The 13,978-nt window shown below is 41.3% G+C and overlaps 2 protein-coding genes across 2 annotated transcripts in view; one reads left to right on the top strand and one right to left on the bottom strand.

The window, feature by feature from the left end:
• The first annotated feature begins 887 nt into the window (after positions 1 to 887).
• On the top strand, positions 888 to 12,294 carry smarca5 (SWI/SNF related, matrix associated, actin dependent regulator of chromatin, subfamily a, member 5). Its single transcript, XM_037764175.1, has 24 exons — positions 888 to 1,196; positions 3,100 to 3,213; positions 3,305 to 3,471; positions 4,028 to 4,128; positions 4,230 to 4,330; positions 4,444 to 4,623; positions 5,562 to 5,717; positions 5,821 to 5,952; positions 6,108 to 6,176; positions 6,283 to 6,392; positions 6,502 to 6,728; positions 7,196 to 7,317; positions 7,431 to 7,583; positions 7,718 to 7,850; positions 7,992 to 8,140; positions 8,248 to 8,370; positions 8,463 to 8,570; positions 8,949 to 9,062; positions 9,173 to 9,295; positions 9,399 to 9,531; positions 9,932 to 10,050; positions 10,231 to 10,443; positions 10,561 to 10,671; positions 11,801 to 12,294. Exons 1-24 carry the CDS (start codon positions 1,110 to 1,112, stop codon positions 11,864 to 11,866), a joined length of 3,111 nt encoding a protein of 1,036 aa, XP_037620103.1. The 5' UTR covers positions 888 to 1,109; the 3' UTR covers positions 11,867 to 12,294.
• An 18-nt stretch (positions 12,295 to 12,312) lies between these two features.
• The window catches only part of frem3 (Fras1 related extracellular matrix 3), a 38,395-nt gene continuing 36,729 nt past the window's right edge, over positions 12,313 to 13,978 (bottom strand). The window contains exon 24 of the mRNA XM_037764174.1: positions 12,313 to 13,914. Within this exon, the coding sequence (XP_037620102.1) occupies positions 13,342 to 13,914 (573 nt within the window). The 3' untranslated portion in view covers positions 12,313 to 13,341. The remainder of the gene's footprint in view (positions 13,915 to 13,978) is intronic.

Below are 13,978 nucleotides of genomic sequence, written 5' to 3'. Positions count from 1 at the left end.
GTGTGTTGCATTCCAATATCCTTTTGGGGGTCTCAGGGCGAAGTTGGCTTTGTTTATTTGTTTTGCACAATTTAAGACTACACAACAAAACAAAAACAAAAATTAATAATATACAGTGCAGGAAGAGGCAAAAAACCCACTGGGCTTATCTGAAGCCTCCACCTAGAGACATGATAAATATAAAGAAATAATATGACTACATAATAGTGATAACAAACAATTAGGACAAGATATATATAATAACAACAATAACAATACAGTAAGTATATCAAAAAAGACAAGTGTGTGTGTGTGTGTGTGTTGCGTGGAAGTGTATGGTTAGTGTTTGTGAGGAGGATATTGATTTAAATATCTATAAAGACTTCTGGGAAATCGTAACCAAAAAACAATGTGAGTGGGAAAAAATAAAAAAGATAGAAACAGATACATGGACAACATGGGGAAAAGCAATTACAAGACAGCAATTAAACGACCCTTAAAGCAACTTTTGAAACATTTGACAGATGAACAGTTTATTGGTCTTTTGGTCGAAAATAAATCGACTATAAAATTAACTCTGCAGTAACTTTATTTCTTTTGGTGTCCCTTGAGCGAGAGTGGTACACTCTTTTCCCCCTAAACATTACTTACACGGGTATATATTTTCTTTTTAAATAAAAAAAAAAAAGTTATAAGTGAGTGAGTTTACGTGAAACCAAGTCTCGCGATAGGATGGAGCGCACTCACCGGCACTGTGAACCAAGTCTCGCGATAGGACAGAGCGCCCTCATCTGCGCTGTGAACCAAGTCTCGCGATACCACGCACTCAACTGCGCTGTGCGAACCAAGTATCGCGATACCATGCACTCACCGGCGCTGTGTGAACCAAGTCTCGCGATAGGACACACTCACCGGCGCTGTGTGAACCGCGGGTACCCGAGAGAACACTCTTTGCTAGCGGGAACGTTGCTGCATGTGACCGACCAACCAACCAACCAACGTATGTTTCATATAAACAACAACATAGTTCTCATCTACCGAGAAAAAGTTCTCAACATCTTATCAACGGCTCTTCAACGGGATCATAAAACGGACGAGATCTCCGAACCGAAGAGGAAACATCGTTCATAATGTCTGAGCTGCTGAGCTGCATGGAGCAGCGGGAAGAGCCGACGGTAGTAGCTGAAGGAGCCGCAGCAGCCGCAGGAGCAGCGGAGGTAAGACGGTTATAATGATGTATTGTCTACATCTCTCACTTAGCCGGGACACAAGTCTAAAAACTCTCTTTCCAACTTGTTCCTCAAACATGTTAAACTTTCACTCCGTCAACGTTACTGCGGGCTAGCGAGCTAGTTAGCTAGTTAGCTCAGGACAACAACAGCTCGACGGCTCCATTCACCAGACTGAAGCCACAAGGCCAGCCGGTTTCATAACCGCTCACTCTACTAGCGTTAGCCCCGCTAGCAACCCATCTAGCATCACGTTAGAAGTCCCAGCGTGTCTTCTGTTGACTCCCAGTCCAGATCCACTCAGTGGACAAAGGAGGACGGATAATAATGCATTATATTCACTTTTAACAGTCTCCTTTTTGTACTTTGCACTACTAACTTTTTACTAACATGTTTTGCACTATGGAACTGTGATGCTGGAAACTTGAACTTCCCTCGGGATCAATAAAGTTACTATCTATCCATCTATCCATCTATCCATCCATCTATCCATCTATCCATCTATCTATCTATGTAGTGATTTGCTTGTGACTGTGATCCGGATCATGGAAAAAACCTCGTGAAAGTAAACGAGCAAGGCTCAGCTGTCCCGTCCGCCTCTTTGTTTTCAGTGGGACGAGCAGCAGCAGCAGCAGCATCAATGGCCTTTAGTAACCGAGGGATGCTGCTGCTGCTGCAGCGCTGCATGTCTGCTACTTGCTACACTTTGTGTTGTTGATTATTATCCTTAATAATGAATGGATGGGGTTTTCAGCTGTGCAGTTGAAATAAGATCAAGTGAAACAAACTTTATTGATCCCACGCAGGGAAACTGAAATGTCACAGCAGTTGAAGTACAGGAACAAGACACATAGTATAAGTAACTGTAAGGTTTAGAAGTTAATTCATATATTAGAGTTAAGTTACTAAAAGTTAATTATTTACATATTTATGTTTACAAGATTATTATTTACATATGTACATGTTCAAATATTTACGGCAGCATCTTTGAAATAGTTATAATAATATCTTGAATCTGCCTGTGAGTATCTTCCTGACATTTACCTTAGTCCAGGTACTTCTGGCCTCTGATTGGTTAGTTCTACTACATGTGAGTTAGGAACAAGGAAGTGTTGTTGTTGTTGTTGTTGTTGTTGTTGTTGTTGTTAAACTGATTGAGTGGTGGGTGAAATGTCTTGTTGCTGCAAAAAGCAGTGTTAGCAGCATGAAAAGCTGTAAAAACTAGGGATGCACCAATACTGATACTGGATCAGATATCGGGCCTGACTATACTGACTCATACTTATACTTTAATTTCAATTCCTCTCAGCATCAAAACAAACCCCACGATGGTTGACCGGAAAAAACCCGGCAAAACTGATTGACTGATGACTGATTGCCATTGCCTGCTTATAGGCCATAATACTGAATCTATTTGGGATTTCTACATAAAAGATGTTGCTTAATGTAGTTATTAACCGTTCAGAATAACAAAAGACAGTTCTTACATATAAAGTTCCAGCAAAATTAGAATAAATAAATAAATAAAATAAAGTCATTGTCTGCAACATAAATGCATAATTATGAGATTATCTTCATGATTCATGATATTTTCTCTTGTAGCTATAATAAATAATAATCAAAATTTGACCAACAGGACAACAACATGAGCCTCTTTCACCATAGGTGAATTGCAGCAAGTTTAAAACTGTACCCAGGTAAGATGGCCACCATATGGTTCCATCCTGGAATGGCAAGTCATTAGGACATATCACATCTACTGTTTTAAATCTATGGCTGGCAGTTTGTCTACACTGTTTCTGTCTGTTGTTGTTGTTGTTGTTGTTGTTTTGGATAAATCTGAGGTTAGCCACTAAACAAGACTGTTTCTGTATACTTTTTTTCTGCTCAGGGGAAGTCTGATTCTTCAGATGCTGGAAAAGAGTCGTCTTCAGATGCCGGGGCCGACGGACAAGATGCCTCTTCATCCACTAAAGATTCTGCTCCGGGGTATGAGGAGAAAGTGGTAAGGACACTTTTACTCTAGCTTTCACTACATGGCTCACTACTTGTGTGTTCTTGAATATGTTAACAAGACTGTCTTCCTGTGTATGCAGCAAACAGACCGGACCAACAGATTTGAGTACCTGTTGAAGCAAACAGAGCTGTTTGCTCATTTCATCCAACCAGCCGCGCAGAAGACCCCGACCTCCCCCCTGAAGATGAAGCCAGGACGTCCTCGCATCAAGAAAGATGAGAAACAGAACCTGCTGTCTGCCGGAGAGTGAGTACACGTCCACTTTAGGGATGTCACAATACCAGAAATCTAGTAGTCGATACCAATACCAGTGAATTTCCACGATTCTCGATACCCAATTCGATACCACGGTAAAAAAAAATAAAGGAAAATTATGATACTTTATTCCTCAGATATAGGTCAATGACTGTAAGAAATCAGTAGAGGCTGTACACACTCACACGCACTCCCTCTATATATATCCTCAGCTTGCAAGCAATAGTTTAAATTCACTGACATGGTGACAGACCATTAGACCATTAAAAATGTATTTAAAATGCTAATATTATATTTTGATGACAATAAAAAAGCACCACTTTCCGCATTTGGTGTTTGTTAATTTCGGACTCTGATTACAGGCATCGTACGGTACCTTCGGTACTGTAGAAAAAGAGTACCGTCACGTTTTTAAAATTTTGGCATTGACATGGTGCCCAAGTATTGGTTCTCGTGACATCCTTAGTCCGCACATATGTATTTAATTTTAGGAAGGTTACTGTCTTTGTGATCATAAATCATTGTTTTCTTTTCTGTGCTTCAACAGCAACCGGCATCGCCGCACCGAGCAAGAGGAAGATGAAGAGCTTCTGAGCGAGAGCACCAAGACGACTAATGTCTGCACTCGCTTTGATAACTCTCCCTCCTGTAAGCAATCACCTGTTTTTATTTCAGCCCGAGAGGAGGGTATATTGGAAATGTGTATGACGAGCAAAAGTGATAATAATGCGTTTTCTTGCCTCATTTAGATGTCAAATGTGGAAAAATGAGAGACTATCAGGTCCGTGGTCTGAACTGGCTCATCTCTTTGTATGAGAATGGCATCAACGGCATCCTCGCTGATGAAATGGTCAGCACCTTCTCACAGTCCAAACAGTTACCTCTACATTTATCTTACAATATTGTTGTATTTACCTGTACTGCTCCATCTCACACACACACACACACTCTGCTGCTTCTCAGGGTTTGGGGAAGACTCTGCAGACTATTTCCCTGCTGGGTTACATGAAGCACTACAGAAACATCCCCGGTCCCCACATGGTGCTGGTGCCCAAGTCCACCCTGTACAACTGGATGAACGAGTTCAAGAGATGGGTGCCTTCACTCCGCGCCGTCTGCCTGATCGGAGACAGAGAAGAGAGGGTAGGCTGCGTCGGAATATTGTGATTGTCTAAAAAAATAACTAGAAATACTCGCCATGATTTGATGTTTTACTCTGTAATGCTTCTTATTTGTTTGATTTGTATGTGCTCGTGTTGCAATGGGAATTTGGTTTGGCCAACCATAAAACATCTTAGCATAGTAGGCCTACTTTTCATTCTGCAAGTCAGGTTTTTTGTGCGTAATCATGTGCACAAAAAACCTGACTTGCTGTTTTGATCACAGCAATGCAGTACATAGACCAATACACTTTGAACTGGGATTGAATGTGTTTAGTGATATGTACCAAAAACTAAATAACTAATATAAGACTTAGGTAAATTACATGCATTCCAGGTTACACCAGCTTGATTTTCAACATTATTTATTAACACTTTAGATCATGTGGTTTGTTTCCCTGGTTGGTTATAGTGAGTATTGGATGTATGTAGCGTACATCTTAGCAAATGTGTGTTAAACAAATGAATTTTACGTACTATGTGTGTGAAAGTAAGAAAGGGGAGCAAGAAGTTGTCAGAAAATGGTGAAAAATGTCGATCAGTGTTTCCCAAAGAACAAGATGACGTCCTCAAATGTATTATTTTCAGATGTTCAGTTTACTGTCATAGAGGAGTAAAGAAACCAGAAAATATTCACATTTAAGAAGCTGGAATCAGAGAATTTTTAACTTTTTTTTCTTAAAAACATTCTCATACCGATAAATCAATTATCAAAATAGTTGGCGATTAATTTAATATTTGACAACTAATCAATTAATCGTTGCAGCACTACTCAAGATCGTTTCTTAGTTAGACAATCTGTCACTGAAGGCCAACTTTAGCTTCACCAATGAAAAATAATTCAGGTGTATTTGGTTTAAATGTCATATCTCCAAATCTACACTTGTAAAACGCTAAATGTTTTTGCTTTGATGATTTTAGAATGCCCTGATCAGAGACGTGCTGCTGCCTGGAGAATGGGACGTGTGTGTCACATCCTACGAGATGCTCATCATTGAAAAGGCGGTGTTCAAAAAGTTCAACTGGAGGTACTTGGTCATCGACGAAGCCCACAGAATCAAGAACGAGAAGTCAAAGGTCAGACAGCCGCTGAAACAACATGGATATTTACATATTTGTATGTCAGGACAACTTAGCGTTTTTTACAAGATTTCCTAATGAAGCAATTTTTTTCTCGCAGCTGTCGGAGATTGTGCGAGAATTTAAGACCACCAATCGCTTGTTGCTGACTGGAACACCCCTCCAAAACAACCTTCACGAGCTGTGGGCTCTGCTGAACTTCCTGCTGCCTGATGTCTTTAACTCTGCAGATGTAAGAATTGCCTAGAAATGCACAAGATCAAGAGCAACTTTCACCAGAAGATAAACGCACTTTCAAGCTGGAACCCTTAGTTGTTCTGATGTGGTTCTAGTCTGTTAATTAGAAGAAAACTGCTCTGGTACTAATTAACTGTTTCCCCCCTAAAGGATTTTGATTCCTGGTTTGACACAAACAACTGCCTGGGTGATACGAAGTTGGTCGAACGTCTTCACACTGTAAGTAGTGAATTTTCCTCATGTCAACTTCCAACTAGGTACATTTGAAGGTGTGTTACTCTTATTTGGGTTGAAGCACTCTTTTGACCTGTCGTTTCTTGTGTAGGTTCTGCGTCCTTTCTTGCTTCGTCGTATAAAAGCCGACGTAGAGAAGACTCTGCTTCCGAAAAAAGAGATCAAGATGTATGTGGGCCTGAGTAAGATGCAGCGAGAGTGGTAAGCATCCTTAGTTGAGCTTTAACTTGTTCTACACCGCTTGAAATAAACTGGATACTGACATTAAAAACTGTTGTGCACTAGTATGTAACATTAACTCATGTCCCAGGTACACAAAGATCCTGATGAAAGACATTGACATTTTGAACTCGGCGGGTAAGATGGACAAGATGCGTCTGCTGAACGTTCTCATGCAGCTGAGGAAATGCTGTAACCATCCATACCTGTTCGACGGGGCCGAGCCGGGTCCCCCGTACACGACTGACCTCCACTTGGTGGTGAACAGCGGCAAGATGGTGGTGCTGGACAAGCTGCTACCCAAGATGAAGAAGCAGGGTACGTAGATGCTGTAATTTCAGGAGAATGTATCGTTATTATCTTAAGATATAGTATTTCTATTACAGATTATACGATGTAGAAGATACTGTCAAACAGAACAACCCCTGTGTTTATCAGTCAGTTGTGGTGGTAGTAGTATTTTTTTACTTATGTAAAAGTACCAATACAACAATCTTAAAACACTCCCTTCCTACTGTATTCAAATCTGTATTCATTTTTTGGACTCCTCTCTAATCTTTGCTTTTGTTGTGACAAAAATGTACTTACTTTCCACTACTGTCATACATCCAACCGCAATCCAACACAAGTGTATGTGTCATCTTTTACATAGTTTATATCAGACCGAATGGAGGGAAACACATCTGTAGCCCACACAGTACATTCATGTAATAGATAACTGAGTGAAATGGCTGCTTTTTTTCTACGTTCCTCTGACTGATTCTACCGTCTTTCCTTCTCTCCAGGTTCTCGTGTGCTCATCTTCAGTCAGATGACCAGGGTGCTGGACATCTTGGAGGACTACTGCATGTGGAGGAACTACGGCTACTGCCGCCTGGATGGCCAGACGCCGCACGAGGAGAGACAGGTGTGGTCTTATGAGTCATATGAGAGATTTACTTTGATATGCCTTTCTCAGGAAACCATAAGATGAGTTTAGTAAAATAAATTTCATCCTCCTGTATCTTTGTGTGTTTTCAGATCTCTATCAACGTATTCAACGAGCCCAACAGTCCCAAGTTCATCTTCATGTTGAGCACCAGGGCTGGAGGGCTGGGTATCAACCTGGCTACAGCGGATGTGGTCATCCTGTACGACTCAGACTGGAACCCCCAGGTCGACCTTCAGGCCATGGTTAGTACTCTATCCTTATTCAGTAGTGAGGAGTTACAGGATCTGATTTGCTTTCCATAAAAATGACAGTGGGGCGATGTAGAGCGTTGAGTTCAGATGCAGGTGACATGATAAATTTAATCTCATTATTTCAGGACCGAGCTCACAGGATTGGTCAGCAGAAGCAGGTGCGAGTCTTTCGTTTCATCACTGAAAACACAGTGGAGGAGAGGATTGTGGAGAGGGCCGAAATGAAACTGCGCCTGGACTCCATTGTGATCCAGCAAGGTAACTCCTCTGTCCTGTCTTATTAGTAGCCGCAATTCTTCAGGTATTTGTTCATAAGAGAACATCTGAGAAATGCAGATTACCAATAGGTAGTTAGAGATTTGAGTAAGCCACTAAGTTGTCTTCTCTGTGTTTTAACAGGAAGACTTGTGGATCCAACCGCAAACAAGCTGGGCAAGGACGAGATGCTGTCCATCATCCGTCACGGTGCCACACACGTGTTTGCCTCCAAAGAGAGCGAGATCACAGATGACGACATTGATGCGATCCTGGAGAGAGGTGAAAGGAAGGTGAGTCTGGATGCATTAAAAAAATATATATATATATATATATTCTTTTGTGTATCCAGCTTTTAAATTTGCCATAACATTAACACTCTGATTTTGTCATTTGCTAGACTATGGAGATGAAGGAGAAGCTGTCTTCACTGGGCGAGAGCACTCTGAGAAACTTCACCATGGACACAGAGAACAGCAGCGTGTACAAGTTTGAAGGAGAAGATTATAGAGAGAAGAAAAAGGTACAAAGACAAACAACATCACTCTTCAGATATTCAAACATCATGAACTTTTGAGTCTTTAACCTGGTTTCCCCTCTTGCTTCTTCATTCAGGTCATTAGCAACTGGATCGAGCCGCCCAAGAGAGAAAGGAAAGCCAATTACGCTGTGGACGCCTACTTCAGAGAGGCTCTGCGAGTCAGTGAGCCCAAAGCACCCAAGGTAGGGGATGCATCACTCTACAAACACCCTCAAGATATAAGGCATTAAAGGGCTCTATGTAGAATCAGAAATTGTTTAGTTAACAGTGACACCTGTGGCCGATAGTCAACGACAGTCAGCGTCCTGTTGTACGCGCTTGTGCTAGTACTACTTAGACGCGAGCGAGCATCGGTCAAAACAGTGAGGCGACACACACGAGACTGAACGTGATTGACAGGCATCATGTTGATTAAAGATAGCAACAAACGATTATATGTGTAAAAACGTACATACAGTCCCTTTTAATGCCACATAATGTGTAATTACAATGCTCTTATTATGGATGGGATGTTATCCTAGTTGAGGCATAACATTTGTTTGTTTGACTCCATTTCCCAGGCTCCTCGTCCTCCCAAGCAGCCAAACGTCCAGGACTTCCAGTTCTTCCCTCCACGTCTCTTTGAGCTTCTAGAAAAGGAGATTCTGTTCTACAGAAAGACGATAGGCTACAAGGTACAAAGATATTTTTTATAGATGAGAAATAGGTTATTTGTACACATTTGGTTGGAGTAGGAATGTTTTTAGAAATGTCTCTAAGTCAGTCTGTGGCTGTGTCTCTTCAGGTTCCCCGTAATCCAGAAATGCCAAATTCAGCGACGCTCCAGAAAGAAGAGCAGGGGAAGATCGATGAGGCTGAGGCTCTCTCAGAGGAGGAACTGGAGGAGAAGGAGAACCTGCTGCAACAGGTACTGACTGATGATTCTCACTAAATACAATCTGGCTAGTATGCCGCAAGTCCAAATTGAATGTTTTGTGTCCGGATCTAGATTGTGCATATTTTCATTGCAGGGATTTACTATTTGGAACAAACGTGACTTCAACCAGTTCATCAAAGCCAACGAGAAGTGGGGAAGAGATGATATTGAGAACATCGCCAGAGAAGTCGAGGGAAAAACTCCAGAGGAAGTCATGGAATACTCTGGTAATGACTCATTTTTTTAATCCTCTATCGCACTGGTTGTGATGGGTGTAAGACTACTTTTTTAAAAGAAATGGTACAGTTGTATATCTCAGCATTTCATTAATTTCTGTGAACAAAACTAAATGAAATTGTTATTTTTAATGTTTAGATTATTATTTAGAATATAAACTTACTGGTAAAAACAAATCTTGCAGGATAATGGCAAGGTGAAGACACTGAACACTAGTTATAATCACAGAGCTTTCCCACTCTGCTAAACAGCCTCGTCCTGCATTAGAAAAGTACGTTAAACAACCAAAGAGCTGATCGAACAATGGTCAAACGTCAGGGAGAAGAAAACGCTGAATGACGTTTGATTTCTTTGCATACTCAGTAAATTTCTGCCTGTTTTTTCATCCAGCTGTATTCTGGGAGCGCTGCAATGAGCTGCAGGATATCGAGAAGATCATGGCCCAGATAGAGAGAGGAGAGGCCAGGATCCAGAGAAGGATCAGCATCAAGAAAGCCCTGGACTCTAAGGTAAGCTGACTGTCAAACTATTTGGCTATCCATTTGCTGTTTAAACTACCAAATTAGCTCAAGTCTCATTGATCTTTGCGTTGTAACTCTAAATCTTGCTCTGATCCTTTTATTGTCTCTTCATCACATTATCTGCTCCTCCTGATTAATTCATTAACGCTCCCTCATCTCCTCGCCCAGATCGGTCGCTACAAGGCTCCCTTCCATCAGCTCCGTATCTCCTACGGCACCAACAAAGGCAAGAACTACACGGAGGAGGAGGACCGCTTCCTTATCTGTATGCTACACAAGCTGGGCTTCGACAAGGAGAGCGTGTACGACGAGCTGCGTCAGTGCATCCGCAACTCGCCTCAGTTCCGCTTCGACTGGTTCCTCAAATCCAGGACTGCCATGGTAAACTTTGGCTTCTTTGTACTATTTCTCTTGAAGTTTTTTGTTCTTATATGCATGTTTTTTTTTTTCAAACAAATGTTGCCTTCAAATTTTAATTGTTTAATTTTGTGTGTGTAGGAGCTCCAGAGGCGATGCAACACCCTGATTACACTGATCGAGAGGGAGAACATGGAGCTGGAGGAGAGGGAGAAGGCGGAGAAGAAGAAACGCGGCCCAAAGAGCACCTCGGTAAGTTACAAATCCATCTCATACTACAGGAAGGAAGCCACTTGTTTATTGATGCTAACTAGAGTTGTTCTGATACCAATGCCAGTATTAGAAATGTGTCCGATACGGCCCAAAATTCGGTATCGGGTATCGTCGAGTACGCCAGTCTATGCACCGATCTGATACCATAATTTATGAACCCAGAAAAAAAAAATCAACTTGTTTAACCGGAAATCAGTTCTTCTTCGCCGCTCCAAAACAGTAGCCTTCACTGTGCTGTCGCCCTGGATGTATCGGCCGATACCACAAGTTCAGGTGTCAGAATTGGTATCGGGAAGGAAAAAGTGGTATCGGAACATCTCTAATGCTGATTGAGTTGTTCAAATTCAAAATAATATTTGTCTAGGGCTGAGTTTCTGAACAAATATTTGATATCTTAGATTGAGGAATAATGGTTTTCCTCAACGCTTTGTTGTGTCCAAGGTTATAATAGTTTTGAATTTTCAATTTGTTTTTATTTTAGTTTTGACTTGTTGATTTCATTTTAGTTTCAGTTTTTTCAGAAAGGTCAAGTTTTAGTTTTTATATTTTTTGTTTTACAGTAGTTTTTGTTAGGGCCAGGTATAATGTCTCAGAAGTATATGTAGCTACATAAACATACAAAATACAAGTGTAGGAATGGCCATAATGTTTAGTCTTCGCTCTACTTTAGTGAAGCAGTTGCGTCATAGCGCCATCTCCTGGAATGTTGAGTCTGTTCAGTTTGTGTGGTTCAATGTCACAAGAGTTGATGGAAATACATGCGGTCTCCTTTTTACGGTATTTAATTTTTTTTACCAGGCAATATAGTTTCAGTTTAGTTTTTCTTAAGGAATTTAGTTTTTATTAAGTTTAGTAAAAATAGTTTTCACTGCTTATTTTCATTTTATTTTACAATAATAACCCTGGTTGTGTCTGCTTGTTTGTCTAAACTCACAATGACTTTGCCAAAATTAAAATAACTAAATTAAATACTACAAATCTGACGAGGCGTTCAATGAGAATGTTGGTACTTCAGTATTTCGATACTCACAAAGTATAATACATGTTGGCTACCCAGCCCTGCCTTTGTCTGGAAGGCACTGACGTTTATCTTTCTCCTCCTCTCAAGGCCGTGAAACGGAAGTCAGAGGCAACCCCAGATGGTCGTGGACGCAGGAAAAAGCTCAAGTTGTGAAGCTGTTCACAGCTTTAATCTTCTGCGTACAGTGTCAGAATTGCAGGGCGGCAGTGAGCTCCGGTATCGTTAGTCCTACTAGTGTCTGTTTGTTTGCAGGCTGTGATAATGTACTGTGTAAAACCCCCCCAGATGGACTGACCTCGTTGTTTTAGGTTCAAGGAAATGGTCCTTTACAATCCTGCCTTGTCACTTAACCTAAACACTGCAGCTGTGCTGGTTTAGTCTTTTGTTTGCTAGTCCTTTTTTTTACTAGTACTTAACTGAAATAAATGTATTTATGCCTGTTGGTTGTACCACATTCCATTGCTTGAAATGATATGTACCCTTTTTATTTTTAAGAAAACATTTGTTCTTTTATCTTCCTATGTGAAGTAGAAAATGTCTTTTTGAACATCACAAATAAAACTTCCCGTTTTTTAAAAAAATGCTTGTGAATAAGACACTGATTCAAAAAAGGACATTTTATATTTGGCAGTTGAAGTGTACAGACATCCAAACTCTTGAAATTGACAAAAAAAAAAAATAAGCCGTGAAAATCTACTAACAGTTGGCACATTAAAATATACTGTCACCTGTAGAAGAATAATTTTTATACTGCACTTATTTTTTCAGGACTTGATCAACAAACCAGAAAGACGTATAGTTCATAATTTTTCAAGTTTCACCAGGGTGTAGTAATACCTTTTTTCCATAGTCCTACATTGATATGTACACAGATAGTTTTGCATCCGATTTCAGCCACACTGACCTGAAAAAATTAAAAAAAAAAAAAAAAAAACTGCATTGTTAAAGACTTAAATGACATTTACAATCCCTTTCAATGACACTATATTGGTATTGTTACTCAGCAGTGGGCAGGTATACTGCAGGCTTTTTAAAGCACAACAGTTAAATATCAATACTAAAAATCATGTATCACATTATCATTCATTAAGGTCAGCTTCAACTAACATTCAGTCCATTTTACTCTACAAAACAAAAATAATGAACACAGTGAATTACAGTAATAAAAAAAAAAAATTGGTAGCCTAGTTATTTTTAAAGGAGGAACATAGAAAATTATTTTCTTTCATGAAATTTAAACAAGTTGCCATTTACTTGTGAAATAATTGCATTTAGTAAATTGGGATTTTCTTTCATACATTTGCAAACACTGGATAAAGCGGGGTATTTTACAACTTTACAACCAATGAAGCAGGTGAATCATCGTGAGGGGCTTCTTCGTACATCCATGACTCAAAATAGGCTGCAAAAAAAGGCAAAAACCATCATCAGAGATCAATAAGTCTCCGAAAACTCTGGTGCATTCTCTGCATGTAGGCCCCAAAAGCACTGGCATATTGTGCTGTCCACAGGTTGTACTGGGCTCTATTCAGTGCTACAAGAGTTGGGCTTTGAAGGCACAATGGTGAAGGAGACTATCATAGTCTTTTTAATAGGGGGCAGGTGTCTGAGGTGGAGGGGCTCCACATCTAGACCTCAGAGTTGTCTGAGCCGCTCCACATGCCCGCTGGGCCTTGGCTGTAGCCATTGTAGGCCGAAGAAGAGGAGGTGGTGTACGGAGGGAACTGGGTCTTCTTCTCCATCCTCTTGCGCCGCACCAGCAGAACGGCGGTGGTGGCGATGAGGCAGATGAGGAGGATCAGACCTGCGAGGCCCACCAACATGGGCAGGGTGGAGGTGTCAGCCAGTTCTCTGCCAGAGCTCTCCGGCTCGGGGCGCCCATCCTGGAGGGCGTCACGGTTAGGTGACCAGGGCTGGCGCTGGCTGACCACCATGCGGTCTGCCCGGTCCAGAGCAATATGCTGGAGGTTGGTGCCCCTGTTGTTTTCAACGCCAATGTCCTGGGCCACACCAAGGTCAGCGAAAGCAGGGGCGGCGCGGCGGTGGCGGGGGGCCACCATGTTGGAGGTCTCGGGCTGCTCGACAGAGGACATGCTGTGATGCAGGTACTCCAAGCTGCGCTTGCCAATGTTGCGGTTGGCATTTTCTCGGGAGCGGACTGTGTAAATAGTGTGGATGAACCATTCTCGACCAGCAGCCACCTGCAGAACAAACAACATTTTTGAGTCGATTCCTTATCTATGTGTGTGTTTGTGCGATACGTGA

This window comes from Sebastes umbrosus, chromosome 3, assembly GCF_015220745.1.
Source record: "Sebastes umbrosus isolate fSebUmb1 chromosome 3, fSebUmb1.pri, whole genome shotgun sequence".
Classification (NCBI taxonomy): Eukaryota; Metazoa; Chordata; class Actinopteri; order Perciformes; family Sebastidae; genus Sebastes; species Sebastes umbrosus.
This window is presented reverse-complemented; position numbering and strand designations above follow the sequence as displayed.

Bases quoted from the DNA above. Each gene is read 5' to 3' on its own strand.
- smarca5 (XM_037764175.1), top strand. From the start codon at position 1,110: ATGTCTGAGCTGCTGAGCTGCATGGAGCAGCGGGAAGAGCCGACGGTA. The intron at 4,624-5,561 runs GTAGGCTGCGTC...TGATGATTTTAG, and splicing joins TCGGAGACAGAGAAGAGAGG to AATGCCCTGATCAGAGACGT. The intron at 8,141-8,247 runs GTGAGTCTGGAT...GTCATTTGCTAG, and splicing joins TGGAGAGAGGTGAAAGGAAG to ACTATGGAGATGAAGGAGAA.